We start from the raw sequence: 23781 nt of genomic DNA, 5'->3' as shown, positions 1-23781 counted from the left end.
TATAGCGCTGAACCCCTATTGTAATTGTTAAAACTTCCAAAGATCAGCATTCTCCCCTAAAAGAGATCATGCAGGCCAAACCGTAATAGAGACTTGAAACTTTGAGGGATGGCAGTACCCACCCCATGTACTTGGCTCAATGACTCATAATGCCTAAACTGTTAGTCACAGGCTCATGTGTCTTATATCTTTGGAATTTTCGGGTATTTTTGGATTTTTAGAATAAAGAAGAAAAAAAAAAACTTTTGCGAACTAGTCCTAGGTTTTTTTTGCTCAACCTTGATAACTGTTAAAAAGCTTTAAAACATATATTTCATTAGTAAATCGCCTGTTTTGGCTGTAAATGGTCTTTGGTCTGTAATGGTCCACTCACTTTAAAATGTCTGGCCTCCCCACTGTCGCATTATGTACAGCCCTGGTTTTAGTGTCACACTGTACCAGCCACAATAAAATCCAGCTACAAATATTTGTGTGTCCAAATGCATTAATACTTTGTCACCTGGTAGTGGTGAAATGAAAAAAATGTAAGGTCTGTCAGTAACATAACATTTACACCCAGCACACACTACACATATATGGCATTTTCACACATTAGGGGCTCCTAATATACTGTTAATTCTTTCTGAGGTAACTGTATTTTAGATACAGTATGTAGACAGTACAACTGGTGAAATACTATTTTCACCCAGTGTCATGCGTTTTCATTGTAAAGATGGTGTGAGGAATGAGGGACGTTCACTTTAATCAGCTTGATGCAGGTTTGGGGGGTTGTTTTAGTTACTATAGCAACAGTCTGTCTAATGGATACTGATAAAAAACCACCTACGGTTTTATTACTTGGATTTATTAAAACTAGCAATAAACCGTTATCTACGCATAAACAAACTTTAACTTCACGCGAGGCAACAAAACCATAATCAGTCATGGAAGATTAGCCTACTATAAGACACTGTAAGCAGCTGCGTAGCCTTTTAGATGGGAGCGTTGTAGTTGTGTTGCGACGCGCAGTGTGTACAGTGTTGACAGGGCACTGAAGGTCACTTCCTGATTTACTGAGAGTCGGTACTATGTCCTAACACTTTCAAAACGCTCTGCCTCTCTTTAAATGACGCTTTGTGTGCCTGAAACGCGACTTTACCGCTACAGGTGGAAATAGCAAGTTTTCTTACTTTATTTGAGGCAGACCAGCACCTCATTCAGTCGCAGGACAGGTGAATTTATCGATTCGTATGCTTTCCTGGCACATTTATATTGACGAGGATGTTTTAAAATGGCGGTGGCAGCGTCACAACAGGTAAGATACTTTTCATTCGCTTTTATCACGCTGTTAGCGTTAACTTGCTTGCGCGCAGAAGTTTGAATATATTTTGAGCTCTTTGCAGTCAGTCACTTGAAGTAATGTAAAAATAGAACGTCTCCTGAACCGAGGAAGTATTAAGTGCACCAGCAATGAGAAAAGTTGAGTTAAGTTTAGAGCTTAGATGCTAAATGATATGTAGAAGTGTTCGTAAAAACGGGCCGTGTGATGTTATAATCGTAATAATAATAGTATTGTTTGTTGGAGGGTCTGGACTCTGTAGTGAAGGTGAGGTGATGGACGCACACACATCCTTCCACCTGCAGCAGGAACATGGCAGAAGCAGAGCACACGTCCAATGAAAGCAACACAAACTGTCAGAACAACGATGGTGAGTTCAAAGTAACTTTGTAGCCCTATGTTGGTTTAGGGTCTTGGATGTCAAAATGTAGCAGAATTAGTATTATTACACTTCCGTTGTGCATCACTGGTTCTTGAGACACAAGACAAAACTGGAGAAAAAAAAGTTTAAGTATATCAGAATTATGATTTTTGATGTTCAGATGTGTATTCAACTGATGATAATCAGATAGAAAGCATCAAAATATGTTTTGTCAAATTAATAAATGTAGCATGCACTTCAATCAATGAATGAATGAATGAAATGAGACTACAAGATACACACAAATTGATTTTCAGAGCAATTTATTGAAATGTAACCAGACAAATAGAAAACCTTGTGATATTTACAAATATTGCATATCAGCGATCACAAATGTATTAAATGCAGTGACTATTTTGTATTTCTGCTGTTCTGCTTGCTTTCCACTTTCAGCAGCTTTGGTTTTCCCAATAGGGACTTTCAAAAAAGTCTTGGTTTATGAGTTATAAGCCACGAAACACAACAACCAGCTAGCAGGACACTAGTTTTTTCATTGTTCTAGAAATGTTTTAGCCTGACGTTAACTTTTGTGAGCATGTAATCTGTCATGCAGTTGCAAATCCTTAAAAAGGAAGTTTGTTTTTGGTGCTTTTGAGAAATTTAAAGGATGCTGATTGCCTTATGAAGGATTGCATCAGAGAGCAACTGTCTCAAAAAGTACTTTGCAAGCATTAACAGCTCAGGGTGTAATGGTACACAATCATGACAGTTCGGTATGTACCTCAGTATTGAAGTCACGGTTCGGTACGGGTTTGTTACAGCAGGGTGGAGTAAACTAAACAAAAAATTTCTTCTTTTTTCTTAATTTTTTTTTATTAAACAATAGTTTATTGAACAAATTGTGTCTCTTTAAATAAATTATATTGAACATTTTCTTAAGGATGCTGTAAACTATATACTGGGAGCCCTTTCTTGCTCATTACAATAACATTAAAGGTTACAATTAACAACAGAGCCCAAACTATTCAATTCAATTGCTATTTATTTTTAAATTATAATCAACACAAAAAATGTAAACTGCACATAAGGCAGGTTTTGCATTAACTTCTAAATCTAATTATATAATCCAATTGTACTCCAGTTCATTTTTGAAATATAATCATTTACAGTTACTGTCATAACTTGTTTTCATGACAAATTTATTTAAACATATTAAGCAATTAAGACATTACTAACAATGTAAAAGTAATGAATATATAAGCTAATATGGTGCATATATTTAGTGAAATTCTCCCCTCTTGAGTTCATTTCTCTAGTGAACTAACATGCTGGGAGGGTAAATGACTTACCTGAGGTAAATGTAATGCTACGTGAGATATTATTCTCAAGCTGTTTTATTGATGTCTTTCCATGGAGATTATACGCATATCTATATCGTCTGTTCTTCTTCTGTGCTTTTTTCTGTTGTGGCGGTTAGCAAACAGCCTTCCATTACCGCGCATGCCCCCTTCTGGATTGGAGTGTGGATCACCTGTGACTGACTGTATTTTTCGTCTACCTGCATAAACCAAACTGAGATGTCCATACCGTACGTTTTGGGATGAATACATGTACAGTTACACCCTTATTAACATCACTTGAGCTACTTCATTGCTCTATGAGCTGTAGGACTGTATGATTTTGGTTGAAAGAGCTAATTATTCACTTGTAAAAATGTAATTAAAATCAGCTATTTCTCTGTGACTGTAGGAACAGAGAAACCTTAACTCAAAGACCAAAAATAATTCTTTAAATTTAAGAAATGCTATGGGCTGGGTCACCTTTGAAATGTTGAAAATGCTGTTATTGTTTAAGGCGTGTATTGTTGGGCAGTTAATCTATTGTTGTCCTGTCAAATGCAGCAGTTACTGATTGCACGTTCAACTGAAGATTTCACAGCTTTGTTAAGGCATGTTCTGTCCACAATAGAGAATTGACTTGTAGGTTATATGCACTTGTAAATGTGACACACACTGAACCATATTCAATTAGGGAAGAAGAACCAGTAGAGCTTGTATTATTCGTTGCCTCTCCCATTGTATATTTTGCATCCTTATTAGGCACAATATAAACATTTTGTTTGTCATTCTGAGCTGAAATTGCTCTATTTTCCACTTGTTTTATGTGCTACTGTGCTGTCCTCAGGCCCTCCCCTCTCCAATCATTCATCCTCTATCCTCATTTAATCAAAGCTATTTTGGTCCAATTTTGATGGAAGATATTGTCCGGTAGATTATCAAGGATGTTTGAGGACAGCTGTCTTGTAGTTTGAGTGTTGGGAGTGTTGACGTGATGTTACCTCAGGTCTTTGGGTCACATTTTTAGTGGGTTTTCTTGTTGCTTTCTCTACTTCTGGACAGTTTTCATGTCATGTCATAAGCTGGTCAATAGTGTGTTGTAACTAAAGGAAGATAAAGGCTGCTGTTGTTTTACTCATGGAAGACTCGGAAAAGTGTTTACCCAGCCACGCACATTCAGTCTTATCACTTTCAGGGTGTGTTTACCTGGAACATTGACATGTGGGGAATATAGTGAGGGCTGAGAGCACAGACCAGTGCCCGGTTGCATAAAGCACCTTAAGTTTTTCCCTTAAGTATGACACTTAAGGCGTGATTTCCCCTTAACTAAGGGAATGACTTAAGGGTGTTGCATATAATCTCTTAAACTGTTCTCTTAGGTAAGGGAAACCGTTAAGTGTTTCACGACAGCATCCCAGGTTTTGCCGTTAAAAAATTCTGCTGTTGCCATGGACACGTTATTTGTTAATACGTATCGTGGTAAGTTTTCATAGAAAACAACATAATATGGATAAGGAAAACAAAAAAGAAAACCAAATATGAAAGAGAGAAACTCAAATTGATTGTTTACTCAAAATTGAGATTTCTGCCGTCATTCACTCACCCTGACACCCTCATGTCGTTCCAAACCCATAAGACTTTCATTCATCTTTGGATAACAAATAAAGATATTTTTAATATTCTCTCATCATTTATGTCCATTTATTGAAAGACATCCATATGATTACGGCTGTGTCGGAAGCTCAAATGTGCGCGCAAGAACCAATGAGGTTTGTTTTTGCGTGTGATGCACGCACGTTTGCGCTTCCGTTGACCATATAAGATATGTTATATTTCATCAATGTTTATGTGAATAAACCGCTAAAGTACAATTTGTCTATCATATAAAGCGGCCGATCGTGGCACGTTATACGACTTGGATTGAACCTGCTCACTCTGTGTAACACTTAAGGTGAAGTTTTACGAACCTTACGATATACTTAGGGAAATGAAGGTTAAGGGGCTTTATGCAACACTTACGCATTACTTAAGTGAAAAATATATACTTAAGGGAAATTCTTAGGGTTTATGACGTTTCGCCTAAAGAAACCCTTAAGTAACACTTAACGGTTATTTTCTGCAACACCCTTAAGTTTAAGGGAAACATAAGGGCGATCTTAAGGGAAAATTACACTTAAGGTGCTTTATGCAACCGGGCACTGACACCCAATGTAAAATCTACAGTACAAAAGTACGTAAAAATAGGGTCCAATGTACTGTGGTAATATGCAGAAATTTTCTGGATTGATTTTTCAGAGATGTTTTACCTGTATTTTGAATTATGCATTGCATTACTTTGTGTTTCAGGGTTGAAGGAAATGTCTGTAAAATTTTCTGGATGAATTACCAGTACCTTTTCTGTTTTTCTATGGATTTTTTTTTTTTTTTGTGAGTTTGATGATTGGTTATTTCTGTCCAGTTGACCCTGAAATATATGATGGTATTTATTGCAAAAACTGTCTCTTTAACCCTAACCCTATGCATAAGATGCTTTTTATAAAAATTAGCCTGATCAAGACAAAGGAGTCAGCCATTTTCTTCATCATTGTCATGTCCACCACAGAATGCTATCAAACACTATACTGTATGTAATTGGACGTGGTGGAAATTACATCTGTTGGTTCAGAAATAATGTCAGTTTGTTTTCTAAAAGGCTATTAGATTTTTTTACTTGTAAGGACTAATCAACATTTGTAATGTGCCTTTCTAGATTCCCAAGTTTCATCAATCAGCAAGTCTTCACAATGTTTGCAGAGTGCTTCCATGCCTCTCACCCAAAACCATGTCAACCATTTCATATCTTCAGAATCTCAGCCCCCACATGGCTCCCTCAGCTGCAAATTATTTACTCCATTTAACGGCGCATGTGATGAGGATCGCAGTAGCCTGGCCTCTCAGGACTCTGGTATCCCCACCCTTGAGATCAACCCGCCTGAGCACATTCATGCTCGAGTCACCACTGCTAAGCTGGTAGTTCCACCTCCACATGATGATAATCCAGCAACACTAAACTTGGATATTTCAGATAGCTCCTTACTCAAGTCTTCCACCTTCCCCCGTTGTGATTTTGATTTGGTCCGTCTCTACAGTGCAAGTGGGCTTTCCAGTGCGGCAGGCAAGGGTACATTGAACCGCAGTGATGATATTTCAGTGTGCAGTGTGTCCAGTTTAAGTACTGAGTTTTCTGCCACATTGTCAGTCAGTAATGAGGACTTCCTAGACTTCATGGTTACATCCGAGTCCAGCGCCGTTGTTACATTTGAGAATGATGATGTCTTGCACCGTTCTGACAATTCACTCTCACCCCCTACTGACTTGCACGGCAAGCTAAGCAGCCCACAACGGCAACCAGTGGGGGTCTCTACACCTCATGAGGCTAGGACCAAAAGACTGGGACCACTGACCAACTTCTTCCACAGGTATTGTAGCATTTGCATTTGTAATGTTGTTAAACTCAGACCAAGAAATCACTGTCTGCTTTGTTCAGTAGTATTTTGAGTAGTATTGTGTTTGAGGTTTATCCAAATTTTGTCTTTCAAATAATGTTGCATTAATATTATTCAACAATCTTCAAGGTTTTTTTTTTTTTTTATTTCATATTGTTTTTCATATGTGCGTCTTTCTTGGGTACTTTTGGATATTTTTGAAGATCTTACAGTACTCTTGGCAATCCATAAGATTTTTCGATATAGTTTATCTATATGTAAATATATATGTACATCGCAGGACTGCTTAAACACAACAGAGAAGCACAAAAACATGGATGAATGAGAAGAAAGAGTGGGGCGTGCTTAATGATGAGTTATTAAAAGCACAATAAACCACGACGGAGAACTAGATTCGGTACTGACAGGCGGCTTTCTGAGGTGCACATCCAAAGCGCAAGAGTACTGAATTCATTCACTTTCACGGCTCATTGCGCTTGATCATTCGAAAGCACTCATTTATGCATCAAAATGTCCATCTTGTTGAGTAATCTCATAAACACAGTCAGTTATGTCTTAAAGGAACACTCCACTTTTTTTGAAAATAGGCTCATTTTCCAACACCCCAAGAGTTAAATAGTTGAGTTTTACCGTTTTCGAATCCATTCAGCCAATCTCAGGTTCTGGCGGTACCACTTTTAGCATAGCTTAGCATAGTTCATTAAATCTGATTAGACCGTTAGCATCGCGCTTAAAAATGACCAAAGAGTTTTGATATTTTTCCTATTGACTCTTCTGTAGTTAAATCGTGTACTAAGACCGACAGAAAATGAAAAGTTGCGATTTTCTAGGCTGATATGGCTAGGAACTATACTCTCATTCAGGCGTAATAATCAAGGAACTTTGCTGCCGTATCATGGCTGCAGCAGTGCAATGATATTACGCAGCGTCTCTCACATACGTCTCCATGGTTGCAAGGCACGTTCCCTGTGCAAGCAGGGGCTCACGGGTGCTGTGTAATATCATTGCACTGCTGCAGCCATGGAACAGCAGCAAAGTTCCTTGATTATTACGCCTGAATGAGAGTATAGTTCCTAGCCATATCAGCCTAGAAAATCGCAACTTTTTATTTTCCGTCGGTCTTAGTACACGATTTAACTACAGAAGAGTCAAGTTTTAAATAGGAAAAATATCAAAACTCTTTGGTCATTTTTAAGCACGATGCTAACGGTCTAATCAGATTCAATGAACTATGCTAAGCTATGCTAAAAGTGGTACCGCCAGAACCGGAGATCGGCTGAATGGATTCGAAAACGGTAAAACTCAACTGTTTAACTCTAGGGGAGTTGGAAAATGAGCCTATTTTCAAAAAAAGTGGAGTGTTCCTTTAAGTAAAAGTAAACATTTGGGTGAAATGATCATTATATTGGATTCATGTGTAAGGTCTTAGTGACAGCAGCCTATAGGCCTGTCATTAATGTTAATCAAACAACAAAAGATATTTTACTGCTCTTTATCTTTCATAGCTTTATTAAGAATCTGTTTATATGTAATATATATATATAGTGCTGTTCACATTATGCAGTTTATGTTGTCTTAGAAGGGAGACCCACTGTCTTTGACCTTGAAAACCTCTGATCTTAACTCTTTTTGTCACGGGCTACTAGCATCCTAAAAGTAGTAGTAGGTTTTTTTTTGTTTGTTTGTTTTTTTACTGCATGTGGTGTTTCCTTAAGACTGGAATACACACAACTTTTCAAATCTGAACAGATTTTAAAACTAGGCATCATTCACTTGCTGACTTTGTAAATGGTTGTAGAGGGAAAACTGGCCATCATACACATCTGGCAACGCAATTCTACAGATCGGCTCTGACTTTCAGCAACTAGAGTCGACTCATTCAGACTGTAAAGTCCTGTTGTGTATTCTAGCTTTTAGTGGAACTGCAACAAAAACACTTTCTCAGTGTACTTATGTGAACATGCCAAGTTCTTGTTTCATCAGTAATATTTTATCTAAACTTCCCTTTCTATCTGAACTTCCAATTAAAGAGTATGCTGTTGCTTCTCATCATCACCAGTGATTTTTTTTTTTTTTTTTTTTTTTTTTTTTTTTAATTGTTGTTTTTGAGAGGGACAGCACATCTCTTGCTCAACCTGTGCTTGTTTATCTATAGCTGCTTTTCCACCGTCAGGCCAAACGGTTCTTAGAATAGCAAGGAACGGTTCCAGTTGTGTTTCCACTTGAGTCTGGTTCGGCACGGCGCGATTACAAACCATTCTCAGCCCAGAATTCTTGGCACGGGTGTCTGACCATGTTGAATCGTGCTGCTAAAATGCATGTAGTGACGTCGCCACTCAGGATTGGTCACTTGTCACCAGTTTCTCTGTGGCTGGCTAAGTGCTCTATTTGAGTGACGTAAACACAAGTTATAATAATAATAAAATTAAAAGAAATATCTGATCATCCTCCATAACGCGGTCATTATTTACATCTCATTTCATCGGTAAACCATTGCGTTACCAAGACAACGACTACTGCTCTTGTATTACATTCCAAAGAGTGGCCGTTATCAGCCCCACAGTGGAAAATGAAACTGTATCTGTACCAGCTGGCCTGGATCGGCACGGAATGGAACTGTTGCAATGAGAACCGTTCGGCCCGACTGTGGAAAAGCGGCTTGTGATATCTTGGCCCCACCATATTCCATATCGCCATCATCCATTATATCACTCAGTTTCAGTGCTGCTGAAAAGCTCATGTATTTGTATCACAATTAATCACAGACTAAAAGTGTTGAAGTCACCGAATAGTGTGGAGTAAAGGGCTCTCAAAGTCTTAAGTGGCTTAGGTTTATACTTAATAAAGCTTGATCACTAACTGGACATCACCTTGCTCTCTAAGATCAAAAACTGCCCTCTATGTCCCCATAACAAGACTCTGCACTGTGGTTGATAGTTCTCATCTTGTCTCAGAATTACCTGCCCTTTCATCATTGTGATGTGCACCATCTTGAAGCTTTCAAGAGAGATCTTAAAACAGCTCAAATATTTTTCCTTCTGCCTCACTCTCCACTATAGTGCAGTATTCTCTTAAATTTCTCAGTATTCAACGAAAAGTGCTATAATAATAAATTAGTCTTGTTTTGTGGAGTTCATATCGCATAAAATAGAGCAGTCACTTCACTTTAATTTTTAGTAGAACTAGCACTCTTACTCAGTTCTGTTATTTCGTTTCTATATTTGTAAGGAGTCTTTTTGCTAGGAGGATGAAGGACACAGGTGCACTGGAAGGACAGCGAGAGCCTGGGTGGAAGCTGTTTGGTAAAGTTCCACATAAAGAACTTTCAACCAAAGACTCCAGGAAAATACAAAAGGTACGTTTCACACCTGAAAAAATAAAAAGGGACAAAATGCAGTGTACCTGCTTTTTGAGTGGTTTTGTATGTAGTAAGATTGAGCTGAAATTATATATATAAAAAGTACCCTTCATTGAGCATGGCTTTTGAATCAATGTCAGATCCTCTATAACAAGGCAAGTATCTTTTAGTGTTAAGCAAGTCTTACGAGGTGCTGCTTTAAATCAAAAGGATGGAATACACTACACTTTTTTTTTTTTTTTTTTTTTTTTTTTTTTAGTCTGAAGAAGGCAACTGCAGATTTTTTTAGCTTCAGACTATGATTCCATCCAATCGGAGGACATCAGACTTGTTTCCCATTTATTTTGAGTCCATTTTAGAACACTTTTTTTTTTTTTTTTCATTTCATTTGTCAAATGTATCCTAGCAACATTGATGATAAGTTGATGTTAAAAATGTTCAGGGTAATGTTTTCGTCCCATGGCTGCTGCAAATATAAAATTAGATATTAACCAAGAAATAGCACATATAAGCACTAAAATATTAATAGGCATCCCATAAAGCAATTATTAACTGTCAAACTATGCTTTAGAATATGTGAAGTTGCCACTTTACCCAGGAAAATATTAGAAATTTTAATTGTGGATTTCTGTTTTTAATGTCTGAAAGGTATTTAACAATTTCTTGATAAATTCTTTACAATAGCTTACAGTAATTTAACAATTAAATCATATAGTGCTACAAAAACAATGTTTAAGTTAAATCAAAGGGAGGTTTCTAAATGTTGTATTTATGCACATTTATGAACTATGTGAAATCATGTCAAGAAGTAGTGTTCATACTTTGTCATGTCTCAGTGTTAATTATTGTTCATGTTTTGGCTTTAAAGTTTAAACAGACTTGCAAAATGAATGAAACTGGTTTCCCAAATGCTTCCCCAACCATTGGTTGAGCTGTTTTGGGGATATCAATATGTAAATCATTTCCTTAGTCACCAAAAATTCACTCATTACAATTTACCATTCTTATTTTTTTATGGAATATTTATAATATTATATTTATTATTTTATGTTTATTAAAAATTATTTTATCAGTGCACTTTTTTTTCATCCATGTGGCAACTTAGTCTTTACTCACAAACTTTACCTTCCTCCCCCCCACACAGCAAAGTCACTTCTCTAATGACGTGTGCATTGGCATGAGGGCGGGACAATAATCCCTCCCCTCCAGCAAATCGTCACTCACATGAGATCGCAATTAGCAAACCTCAGTGATCTAATCAATTCCTGTTGGACAAAATAATCAAGTCCCGCTTTACATTTATGCTTGTTTGAGAAGTCATTTCACTCTGATATGTCACAATAATGAAGAACAGGCGGTCGATATTTCCATTTAATGTCGTCTTAAAATTTTCTTTGCTGAAGATGCACCATGCACATTCCCAAATTTCTATATATCCTAATTATTGTTGATGTATTTCATTTTTCCAGGAGCATATTGCTTCTACCTTAAAATTAAATGCTAACAGTGTTTGTAAATTAATTGCAAAAATTATTACATTATTTGCTAACTGCATTCTTCTATATTGTAATGTTGACATGCATTCTCTGTAAAGCTGCTTTGAAACGATATGTATTGTGAAAAGCGCTATACAAATAAAAGTGAATTGAATTGAAGATAGTTTTTTAGCAGCGAAAAAAAATCATGTTTAGGGATTTATTTTATTTTTTAGATTTTTCTTTTTTTAATTATTACGCATGAATCAATCAAATGGCTTTATATTGCAGTCTTGTTATGACATTGTTGTGAATGGAGCATTGTTTCCTATGTACAGAAAGACAACAGGCCTGCAATGTGCTTTAGGTAATTTGAACCCCCTGATTCAGCCTCCCTGTGCCCATCTACATTTCACCTACCTCCAACTCCTGCCTTTATCTCTCTTTTTTGTTCTCTGCAGTTGTAATGGAAGATTGAGGTATTGGGTGACCGGTTTAGAGTTGCTGTTTTATTTAGGCTTTGTAGCAGTGGCTTGTAGGAAGAGATGAGTTAAAATGAATTTAATATTATGTTCTTCTGTCCTGCATCAGTGCTTTTGACTTTTTTTAAACATCACAGTATTCTACCTACTGCCATTACTTGTTTTAGATGTAAAGTCTTAACAGACTAAACATTTGTGTGATTGTCTGACAGTGTGTTTAGGATGTTTCTTAATATTTTATTTTAATCAGTGGAAGCTCATGAGAACTGATGACACACAGGCCACGTAAAACAGACTATTCATCATCTTTGTACATGACTTAGGCATGCACAGCAGAAACCAGAGCGCACTGATCGCATGAAACTGCAGTGCAGAGAGCCTTGTGCTCCTAATAGCTGGAATCAATTAGTATGGCTGTCTGTAAATCATGGGTCCTCTCTCAGCACTGTGATGATGACGAGTAACATTAGCATGCACACACACACATATGGACACAGCAGGAGCAAGGGACAAGATCAGATCCTCTGCATCCCTCTGATGTAGGACCTCCCAGTTTGGTGCATGTTTGTTAGGACAGAGCTATAGAGAGAAAGAGGGAAAGGAAAAACAGTGTCAAGTAACTTAGCAGGAGTGAGACAGCAATAACAGCAGAGGAGCAGGAGCACAGTAGTATCATGCTACTGTTACTCAGGGTGTGTCCCATATTCCTTGCGGTCTTCCTCTGTTGCTGTGCCTTGCCTATCTGTCTACAAGGCACTTAAGCTTATAGATGTGAAAATACAGCAATGGTAGAGTGTGGTGTCTGAAACGCTGGATTCTGAATGTCTCAACAGCACTGCAGCGTTCATGGTGAGTTCATGTCTTACTCATTTATCTGACAGAAAACAATGAGGGGAATAGAAAAAAAATAAGAAAAGGTGAGGTGAATGAGAAGAAAGAGAAAAACAAGAATTTGTGGGGAGGAAATGACGTGGAGCGAGAGGGATTCTGTTGTAGCAGGTGTACCGGGTGTTCATGTGTGAGCACATTTGTGTTTAATTATATATATTTTTTTAATGGTGTTTTTTTTTTTTTTTTTTTTTTTTTAGGTGGCTGTCCCACATTTACTCTTAAAGCTCCTCGTCTAATCTTATTTAACTTAATTTTCTTATACGTGTTTGTCTCATAGTTGGAATGTAGGTCATTTTGTCTAGTTTTATCTCTGAGAGAGTGCAGTGTGTGGGCAAATTAAATATTTATATTCACTCAGTTCAGTGTCCAATAGTGTGTGCTTTCTGAATGCGTAAATACAACAAAACAATCATAATATAATCTTGCTTGGATATACAGATCAGACTGATTATAGACCAAATCAGAGAATTTAAAGATGGATGCAGTGCAAGATTGCACAGATTTTTATTCAGGGTGTACAGTGTGTGACATGAGACTTTGTAAAGGAATCTCATACTGTAACAGTAGCAAGTTATTCTGATTTTTATTTGGGCCCATCGTGGCATATTGTGTTCTGCTAAGACTATTACTATTCTCAGTTCTCGGTTCCTGCTGTTTTGAGAACTTCTGCTTCCATTTGTGCAGGTTGTGAAGAAAGTATTGTGTGGCAAACATTTTAACATGTTTAAGCATGAGTTCCATCAAGTTGTCAAGCCTAATTATAATTTTATTATTAGGCCTTATTATATTAAGCCTTATTACCATAATTCAAAAACACTCAATACCCCAATATAATATATATACATTTGTATATATAATATATTTATTTGTATATATAATTATATGATTTAATAATATCTTAATTGTAACATGTTATTCATCATGGTAGTATTCGATGTATTGCTTTTCTTTTATGCAAATTTCAATCAAATATAAAAAAGTTAAATTAATCAGTTACATTAAGCAGACTGAGACTTTTTATTGAGAATGAGAATCTAGAATTACAATTCAATAATCCAGTAATGATAATTTGGTGGAAATGACATACAAATAATGTAATTGCAAAATAATAAAAAATAAATAAATAAAAAATTAAAAAAATGGAAGAAACCTCAAAATAGCCTTGATTGACATGCATTGTCAAAATATAATTACTGGGGTGAAAAGTGACCCAGACTTTTTTGTGTGTGATTCATCCAACTGGCCTTTACCAATTTTGAGGAATACATTCAAGAATTTGTGCTATTCTTTTGACTAATTGCTGGTTTATGCCAGATGTGTATACATATGTACAGTGTGGGTTTTTGCTGGTAATGACTGAAATGTGTTAACAGGTCTTAGTCATCAGAATTTTTTTTTTTTTTAAATGATTTTAAAAACTTTTTACAGGAATATGAAAGAAGGAGTGAACACACAAGCAATTCCACATCTCCCAAGAAGAATGTAAGAAAGAACCTGGACTTCGAGCCACTTTCAACCACAGCTCTTATACTCGAGAACCGTCCAGCGTGAGTGCTTTTGTGTGTGCATATGTCTCTGTACATGTGTTGTATTTATCTCCTCCTATCCTCAAACTTCTCATTCCTGTATTATGAATTAAAAAATGTGGTACCATAGCACTCTCCTAAAACAAAAACAGGAAAAAAAAACTTGCATGCAACGTTATATCATTCAGACAGGAGCACAGCAAATGTTGTATACTAGTATGTATTAAAGCATAGGGTTATTAAGATCAATAAATGAGTTTTAGATATGAAGTTTTACAGTAATGTAAATGTGTATTGACAGTTATTTTGTATATATTGTTTAGGAATCTTCCTGCAAAGCCTGAGGAAGAAGCCCAGAAACACAGACAAGAATATGAGGAGATGGTGGCTCAGGCCAAGAAGAGAGGTGACTTACTTTTCATGCATTTGTTTGTTGTTGTACATGTGAGCACAGTTAATTTGCGTGCAACAACACATCTGAAAGTGAAAATTAGCTTTGGCAAGTGTATAGAAATAATTTAAAAAGTACTGTTTCATGGACGGTAAGAAATATTTATGTCCAGTAAGTATTCTCAGTTCATCATTGGCAGATGTTGCAAAAAATTGGATCAGTTTGATTGTTGATGTGTTTAGTTTTGTGTGCTCTAGAGGGCGCTGTTGTAAAAGATTAAATCTAATCCTTTTAACATAGATTTCCATTTCACTGCCATTCTCTCTCTCTTTCACACCGTGTGTGTTTCTGTGCAGAGCTGAAAGAGGCCCAGAAACGGAAAAAACAGCTAGAGGACAGGTGTAAACTAGAGGAAAGCATCGGCAATGCTGCTCTTACCTGGACTCAGGAGATATTACCCAACTGGCAAAGCATGTGAGTCAGCACACAAAAATCATTGACACAGTATATAGCCACACAAACAAATGTAACTTCTTGATATTCTATATAATTAAATAACAGTTAATGGATAAAAGAGCAGCCAAAAAAAATTCTAAAAATAGTAATATTTGGCAAGAGATGTATTGACCAATATATGATTAGTGAGACACATGGACTAGAAGTTAGTGCATGTGATCTGATGTTTTGAGCCTAGGTGCTCATGCAAGCTATGCAAGTTTGAATTTGGCTCGCAACATTTTCAGCTCCTGTTCTTATCCTTATTACATCTTATCATCTCTCTTTTGTCCCTATAAATAGAACATAAAAAATGGCTATAAGTCCAAAAATGAAATAATGTAAGAGTTAAAAATATGCTCAGAGAAACACAGTCACAATATATACACACAAATATCTGTACAGAAATAACTTGTTTCATTCTGTCTTTCTCGTCATCATTTCAGGTGTTCATCTAAGCGGGTGAGAGATTTATGGTGGCAGGGTCTGCCACCCAGTGTGAGGGGCAAAGTCTGGAGTCTAGCGATAGGAAATGACCTGAACATCACAGATGGTATGAATGTGTGTTTTGTATGCTTTATCACACAAACCTCATCTATGGCGCATATAAGCACATACAGGAAAAGACTATAAATACAATGTAGTACTTTGGACAATATTTATTTTTAAATCCAAGTTCATGAATGAAAAAGAATGCTAAATATAAAAACAAATTTTCTTTTTTTAATTTGCATTTTGTGGGTAATTATATAAATCGCTTTGTATTAGGGCTGCACGATGCATTAAAAATATAGAAATATCGCAAATGTGTGTATCACAATATGCATATCGCAATTGCTCATGATAACTGAATGATTTTAATAGTTCAAAAGATTATGAAAAGTCTACATTTTAGGTTGATGCAGACAGCAGAGAATAGACTGGACACATGACTGTTACATATGTGTGACATGCTTAATGTTATTAGGCACAGTAAGCGAAGTACTTGGACTGTGCGTGATCCTGAATTCAGTTTTCTTCCTTAGCTTATGTGGCCAAATACACACAAAATTATATCAAAATGGCTGTCTTGGTGAGTATTCATGTACACACAGTCATTTATGTCTTAAGTGGAGTAAACAGTTGAGAGAGAAAGCACACTTGTAACAGTATATTGGATCCGTGCAGCTTTTAAAGGGACGGAAGCCTAATAAACCTGCTTCCTGTCTGTGTGCTTAATGTTAATCGAACAACTAAAAACAGAGAGAAAAATCACTCTCTCATTTAAGAACGTTGTGCAAGTTTACAGCAACAATGGAGCCGCAAACTTCACATAATTTTGAAATTCTGGTGTTTTGTTGATCCTGATAAGATCCTAACAAAAAGAATGTGAAACGTGCATGTTGGTTTTATCTTTTTTTTTTTATATATATAATTCTAAATATTTTACACACTTAAAGTATTATCGTATCACGTATTGAATATCACATTCTTTAACGAGTTATTGCATATCACATTTGTCTTCAATATCATGCAGCCCTACTTTGTATTTTTTGTTTGTTTGTTTGTTTGTTTATTTGTTTTTTCATGGTATTTCACAAGCAGTGCCCTGTGGTTTCATTTTAAACTTTTCTCCAACTTTACAAGTGCGCAGTTAAGGAAAACCCATTGTATGCATAATTTATACCATAAATTGGCAAAACAATTTATTTGAATGCTGCATTGACGTCATGTGGTAATCAAAGCAGTAGTAACAATACTTTTGTGGGCGTTCACTGTGAGAACTCTACACTGAAATTTGTGTTGTGGTTTTAATGTTTTTGCAACAATCATTTGTTGTAATCATGAGTGTAGAAATAAAAAAACTTTAGGTGCAAGGATGTTGAATAGAAAACTATTCTTGATGAGACAGACAGGTTTACAAGCTGGGTAATTATATTATAAGAACTTAGTTTTACATTATTATTTATACATTCCCTGTATTTAAAGATTATGCACTTATTTTTTTTATATTTAGTCAATAAACACTCAAACACTAATCAGAAACACTCTTCAAGCCTTATTAGATTTCTAAGAGCAAATTTCATTCACAGTTACATGTAATAACCTTACTGTATCACTAGGGGGTCTAATTACAAAGCAAATGATGATTTCATATTTACATTAACATTTAAATAACACATTATTTTTTTCTGCATGTGTATGTGTTTTAAATAGAGCTGTACAACATCTGTTTGGCTAGAGCCAAGGAGAAGTGGAATGCTTTTGTAGCCCCAACGGCTGCTGCCGAAACAGAGAGTGAAGGTGATTGTTATGCATTTTTCTTTTTCGGTTTTCTGTTATTTTAGCTTTGTTTCTTTCCTCGCACCTTTTGACAGAATTGCTTCTCTAATCTCATATAAAGCATTCTTTATTATTGACAAGACTTTAGACTAACACTTATGGTATGGGGAACATTTCTCACTTTTAACTAGTTGCTTATTAGCTTGCATATTGGCTGTTTATGAGTACTTATAAAGCACATATTAATGCCTTATTCTGTGTGACCATATTCTACATCCTTTAATCCTACCCAATACCTGAACTTACCCACTTAAATAACTACTATGTGTTGCCCATACTAAAGTGTTACCTTATTATCTTCTTTTATGCTATTTTCTCCATTAATTTTCTTTATTTCTCCTTCTTTATCACAATCTCCTTTCTGTTAAACTCATTTGCTTTCATGTCCTTTTGTAACTAATAATTGCTTAATTTTCAGATACAGGCTTATCTAATGCTGACCGAGAGGCCAGTCTAGAACTGATCAAGTTAGATATTTCCAGAACCTTTCCCAGTCTCTGTATATTCCAACAGGTAGGGTGCATTGCTGTTTTTGGTGTTTTATATCAGCTGACAAATGTGTTATCATTGGTTATTTATTAATTTATTTATTTTCTGTGTTTCCTTTCAGGGAGGCCCATACCATGATGTATTGCACAGCATTCTGGGAGCTTACACTTGCTATCGTCCCGATGTGGGATATGTAAGTACCCCGTCTCGTTTACTCAAGTAATGTCTATTTTTTTTTTTTTTAAATGTTTTCTGCACCACTGCATGGTTTACAAGCACTGTTTACCCCTTTGTGACTATCTTAACCTCAGTTAGCTTGAGTATTGAGTCATATTAAGAGATGTTTACAAAGTAAAACAGGAACTGACATAGATGTTGTGTTGTACAGCTGGTTTGCTGGGGTATGATGAGAAGTATTGTTCCAGCATTTACTCACATTATATGCAGGGCCATAACCTTATTCTGCTGCACATTTGAGAACACCACAGCAATGCGTGCTGCACAGCCCTCTTACATCCTGCTCACAGACCACAATATCACCAAAGAGCCCTTGCACTAATGCCTCCACATAGATGCTGGGTGTGAAGTCATATTGTAAGGAGAAGTTAAAAAATTATAAGATAAATTAAGAACAGTTTTACTGATGTTATGTCACACAACCAAAAACATCTCCAGTGTTATGATGCAACAATTTAAATAATATTTCTACTGTAATTTAGCTGCCTAGTTTATTAAATTTTTTGAGGAAAAAAAATCGAAAGGTGGCACTGATCTGACAAAGCGTGTTGTTTTAGGGTTAAGAGTAGATGCTATTTTTCAGTTGATAAACATTGCTTGTTTATTATAACCTTTCAGCAAGCTACAACAATCCAGTCAATACCCAATGGACAAAAGAGACAAAGTCTCAGCCTAAATTGTTTTCTTGTTTGAGAAGCCACTTGGATATACATCACAATAGCGAAGAAAAGACTGTTTCATGTCGACTTTAAAGATAAATCCTCAAACATGTCTCTGTTTTGTGTTTGTCTTTTTTTCTCCTTCTGTGTTCTTGTGTAGGTGCAGGGAATGTCCTTTATAGCAGCAGTGTTGATCCTTAACATGGACACTGTTGATGCCTTCATTGCATTTGCCAATTTGTTGAACAAGCCTTGTCAAATGGCTTTCTACAGAGTGGAACACAGCCTTGTGAGTTTCATGAGCAGTCTTGTGCAATTAGTAAGATCATAATTAGACGAGACTCTTCACATGCTCCTGTTTTTTTTTTTTCTTCACTAGATGTTGACATACTTTGGAGCATTTGAAGTGTTCTTTGAAGAAAATCTACCAAAGCTTTTTGCACATTTCAAAAATAACAACCTGTCCTCTGATATTTATTTAATTGACTGGTGAGTTACTTTCCTGATAAGTTCAGTTCATAAACGTACCCCTCAGTCTTGAGATGTAAAGATTTATTTATCAGAGGTCTGCTTTTTGTCTGTGTAGGATCTTCGCCTTGTACAGTAAATCGCTCCCACTGGACATTGCGTGTCGTGTGTGGGACGTGTTCTGTCGTGATGGTGAGGAATTTCTCTTTCGCACTGCACTGGGTATCCTGCGTCTTTACGAGGACATCCTCACACACATGGACTTCATCCACATCGCTCAGTTCCTGACACGCCTGCCGGATTACATCTCTGCTGAGGAGATCTTCTCCAGCATAACCAATATCAACATGAACAGCAAGAACAAGAAATGGCCACAAGTGCGCATCTTTTTCTAAACAGTCACACATAAATGCATCACATTCATTGAAATGAATACATATACACTCAATTATGCAGAATGATATATACAGTACTACCATTCAAAAGTTTGGGGTCAGTAAGATATTTTTTTTTTTTTTTTATGTTCTTGAAAAAAGTCTCTTGTGCTTCTCAAAGTTGCATTTAATTAGTCAAACTAATCCTGAAAAAATACTACAATTTAAAATAACTTTACATTTTAAAATATATTTAAATAGAATGTATTCCTGTGATGCAAAGCTGAATTCTCAGCATCATTACTCCAGTCTTCAGTGTCACATGATCCTTCAGAAATCATTCTAATATGCTGATTTGCTGCTCAAGAAACATTTCTTTTTATTATTCATTTTAAATTCATTTTGTGCTGCTTAATCATTTTGTGGAAACAGTGATATCTCCTTTTCAGGACTCTTTGATGAATAGAAAGTTCAAAATAACAGCTTTTATTTGAAATATTCATCTTTGTAACACTATGAATGGCTTTTGATCAATTGAATGTGTCCTTGCTGAATAAAAATATCCCCCAGAAAAAAAAAAATCTCAATGACACCAAACTTTTGAATGGGATATACTGTGAATTCAGAAAGTATTCAGGCCCTTTTATTTATTTAGCTTTGTTTAAATGCTTAAAAAAAAAAAAAAGTTTAACATTTAAAAAAATGTAACATTAATCTACACTCCAAACCCATAATGAGTAATCAAAAACGGATTTATGACATCTCTGCAAATTTGTTTTAAAAAATTTTTTTAAAAAGACCCACCACTCTGCATGTTTTGTATGCATCTTTTATCTAACAGTCTTAGTACAGTTCATGGAGCTCTCATCTAATGAGCTGATGAGCTGAATCAGGTGTGGGAAATAAGGGAGACATATGAAATGTGCAGAGCGGTGGGTCCCCAGGACCAGGATTGAAAACAACTGGGCTAGAACATATACCCCTGGTTTCACAGTCAAGGCTTTAAGCATAGTTCCAGACTAAAATGTGTGTTTGAGCTGTCTTTACTGAAAGTGACTTGCACTGATTTGTCAAATGTCAGTACCATTGTTTTGTCTCAAGCTACTTAAAAAAGCTACTTAAATGTCGTAATTGAACTAAGGCCTAATCCTGGCTTAATCTAAGCCCTGTCTGCGAAACCAGGCCAAACTGTGGAAAAATTAAAGGGTCTGAATACTTTCTGAAATATATTTTTGTTTTCATCTGCTGCAACTTTACTAGTCTTTTTTTCTCCTCTTTCGTACCTCTAGGTTCTTCAGGCTTTGCAGAAAGGACAAGACCGGGGCAGTCCACTACTGAAACGCTAAGGATGCATTCTCGTGTCTTCACTTCCACCTTACAGAGACTAAGAGAGAAACTGTGCATGGGTACTCCTGCATACCTCTGGTACCTCATCAGAGATTATCAGCTCAAGTGACCACTGTATGTGTCCTCTTCCATACAAACTGATGCGTGGGAATACAAACTGAGCTCACGGGGCTGGAACGGAGGCAACACATCACATGAATGTACACTCCATCAGTTAGGTGTGGCAATGTGAGTTTGTGAAGCTCTAAACTATTTCATGTCTCTGTCCACTATTTTCACCTTCACTTTATCTCTTTGGCTTTATCCTTTTGTCTCCCTCACCTTACACATGATATTTTTGTTTAAGCGAAATAAAGTAATATATATTTTGCTGTGGTTTCTGAGATTGTTTTTATTTGTTTGCTCAAGTTGTTTTTAATATGTTTGGAAGTATATTGGCTTCAAATGAGTGTCCTTCAAAATCTTGGAATCTCAAAGTGAGATTTATGTTTTTAAAAAACTGGAAGTGTGCAAATCACAAGGATATTTTGTTTGCTACGATGCAATGTCATTGAATTCAACCACTCTTTTTAATACTTCTTGCACACTTTTTAATCTAAGTTTCTTATCAAGAACTGTTTTTTATTCTACCTCTTACTCCTTGTGTCTGCATTCTATGTTTCTGTCCGCTGTCACAAATGTCTTTATTCAAAGATTTGTGTGGACGCTGAAAGATTTTGGTGTTTGTAGTACTTTTACTGGATTCTTTCTCCCTTTTCTTGCTTTTTTTTTGTTTGTTTGTTTTTATTGAAAATATCATGCTGGTCTAAAACCAAACATGCTGGAATACTAGCATTTCTGAAGTTCTGAAGTTTGGCTTCAGTTCATGCCTACACAACAGGATTTTAGTATAATGAATGTGGCTTTAACATTGTGGTGCAAGTTGGATCTCATAGTGGTTGAAGTGTTAAGAAGAGAGTAGATGAAAGATTACGTTCGATACCTGTTCAGAGATGATGGTGGTTTTGTCACACAGCTCATCTTAACACTTTTGTTTGACATATTATCTTTGTTAATAACAAAGAAACTGCAGTAAATTATTAAGGCAAGCTGAGATTAAAATCATAAAAAAATCAATTTATTATACAAAATGCGAGAATTTTATTTTTAACAAATGCCATGTTATAGTACTTCATAGTCTTTGCTTGTTTCATGTAAATAACATGCACCAAAGCGGCCTAATTTATAGGACCACAATGTAACAGCAATAACAGCATTTTTCACTTTTTTTAAGTTTGTCATTTTGGAGAATATTTTTCACTGAGAAATTTATGGAGAAATGTTATGGTTTGACACTATAACGTTAAACATCTAGATGCTTATTTATTATATTGATTTGATTTTTTTTTTTTTTTTTTTTTTTTGGTGAGAAAAAGATCTTAATTTCATATCATTAAAAATTGTGTGCATGTGTTTACATATGTACACACAACAATATGTAAAAAGCTATGAAGGCACTGTAAAGAATATTGGATGGCATGTGTTATCTTGCACACTCTGTAGTAAGTTTATATTTAGGTATTATCAAGATAATGCGGTGAGATTTTGCTGCTTTATGATGACTGTGATAGAAGGAAAACCTCCCACTTTTTTGTGGTTTAAACCACACTTCTGCAATAAGCTGCTTTGCACTTTTTTTTTTTCTTTTTCATAGATTTTCACTGTCGTCTTTACTGTGCTCTCTGATGATTCATGTTTTGTTTCTTGTTCATTACCATGTAAGAAAGCCAGGAATCCATTCTGTGTTAATGTTAGCTGTTTGGATTCATTATCATCCATCTGATTATTCATTGCCCTCAATTTAAAATAGAATATATGTATAACAATTTAAAAAAAAAAACTATTTAAAACAACTTATATATCTGGGGTCAAGCACCAGAAATTGATGGCTTTATGTTAGTGGCTTTCCATTGTTTTTGTCTCAAGTCCAAAACTTTGAAGTAACTTATGAAAATATATACATAACTCAAAAAAGAAGTCAAAAGACTTCATGTGTATCCGGTTGTGCATTCAGCTCCTTATGTCTTCATGTACAATAATAATAAAAAAAAGACATTACAATCTTTATTGATTGTACAGAGCTGACTTGTGTATAAACAACTTCATGTTATGTTGTGAGTACTTGCGTGTGCACATCATCATAAACGATTCATGTTGTTCAGAAGAGCATAGAGCATCCAGGAACACGGGAAATGTTGATAATGAAGTGCAATAATGTATTGTGCATTGTATTTGTTATGCTAGTGTTTTGTTTGTGTGGGAATTGATTCGGTCAATATGACCAAACCTAAGATGAAGGCAGTAGGATGTTCAGTGTATCTGTGCCTATGTATGAACTGTCCAGTCAAAACTATTTAATGTTAGCTTTTTTATTTTTCATATACGCACTGTATGAGCGTTGAAATGCATACTGTGTGCATGCAACCCCACACTTGAAGCTTTCAGAGGTTATTTGAGCATGCATTTATGCAGCTCACACAACACGCTTTGACCATGTCCTTGTTTTTATGTTTGTCCTTTTGTCATATACTGCTGCCTTTGTTTTTGTGTCGATATAGAAATAAATAAACTTGCGTATATTCATGGTCCATTGTCTCATCACCTCATTAATGTTCACATTGAGAATAAAGGCACTAAAGACAAAGATTAAGATGGTGAGTTGCAGTTTTGCTACATGAAATAACCGCATAACTGTTTCCTGTAAGACTTGTGAGCACTTTTCTGTTC

At 35.9% G+C, this 23781-nt stretch overlaps 1 protein-coding gene across 5 annotated transcripts; it reads left to right on the top strand.

Annotated features, from left to right (window-relative positions):
* The first annotated feature begins 946 nt into the window (after positions 1–946).
* On the top strand, positions 947–23732 carry tbc1d14 (TBC1 domain family, member 14). Of its 5 annotated transcripts, none has more exons than XM_067402177.1 (15): positions 953–1294; positions 1565–1688; positions 5766–6474; positions 9730–9856; positions 14136–14254; positions 14557–14639; positions 14981–15098; positions 15566–15672; positions 17316–17402; positions 17860–17954; positions 18052–18123; positions 18987–19115; positions 19206–19315; positions 19413–19671; positions 20958–23732. In XM_067402177.1, the coding sequence occupies exons 2-15, from the start codon at positions 1631–1633 to the stop codon at positions 21012–21014; spliced, it is 2130 nt and encodes a 709-aa protein (XP_067258278.1). In that variant the 5' UTR covers positions 953–1294; positions 1565–1630; the 3' UTR covers positions 21015–23732. The 5 variants fall into 5 exon arrangements, with proteins under 5 accessions (XP_067258281.1, XP_067258278.1, XP_067258279.1 ...); XM_067402178.1 differs by having other exon boundaries at positions 958–1294; positions 9745–9856; XM_067402179.1 differs by lacking the exons at positions 953–1294; positions 1565–1688 and adding an exon at positions 3152–3267.
* The last annotated feature ends 49 nt before the right edge of the window (positions 23733–23781 follow it).

Source organism: Chanodichthys erythropterus, chromosome 11, assembly GCF_024489055.1.
Source record: "Chanodichthys erythropterus isolate Z2021 chromosome 11, ASM2448905v1, whole genome shotgun sequence".
Lineage (NCBI taxonomy): Eukaryota > Metazoa > Chordata > Actinopteri > Cypriniformes > Xenocyprididae > Chanodichthys > Chanodichthys erythropterus.
Note: the sequence above shows the minus strand (reverse complement) of the source record. Positions and strands in the feature narration are given on the sequence as shown.

Bases quoted from the DNA above. Each gene is read 5' to 3' on its own strand.
- tbc1d14 (XM_067402177.1), top strand. From the start codon at position 1,631: ATGGCAGAAGCAGAGCACACGTCCAATGAAAGCAACACAAACTGTCAG. The intron at 14,255-14,556 runs GTGAGTGCTTTT...TATATTGTTTAG, and splicing joins ATACTCGAGAACCGTCCAGC to GAATCTTCCTGCAAAGCCTG. The intron at 14,640-14,980 runs GTGACTTACTTT...GTTTCTGTGCAG, and splicing joins GGCTCAGGCCAAGAAGAGAG to AGCTGAAAGAGGCCCAGAAA.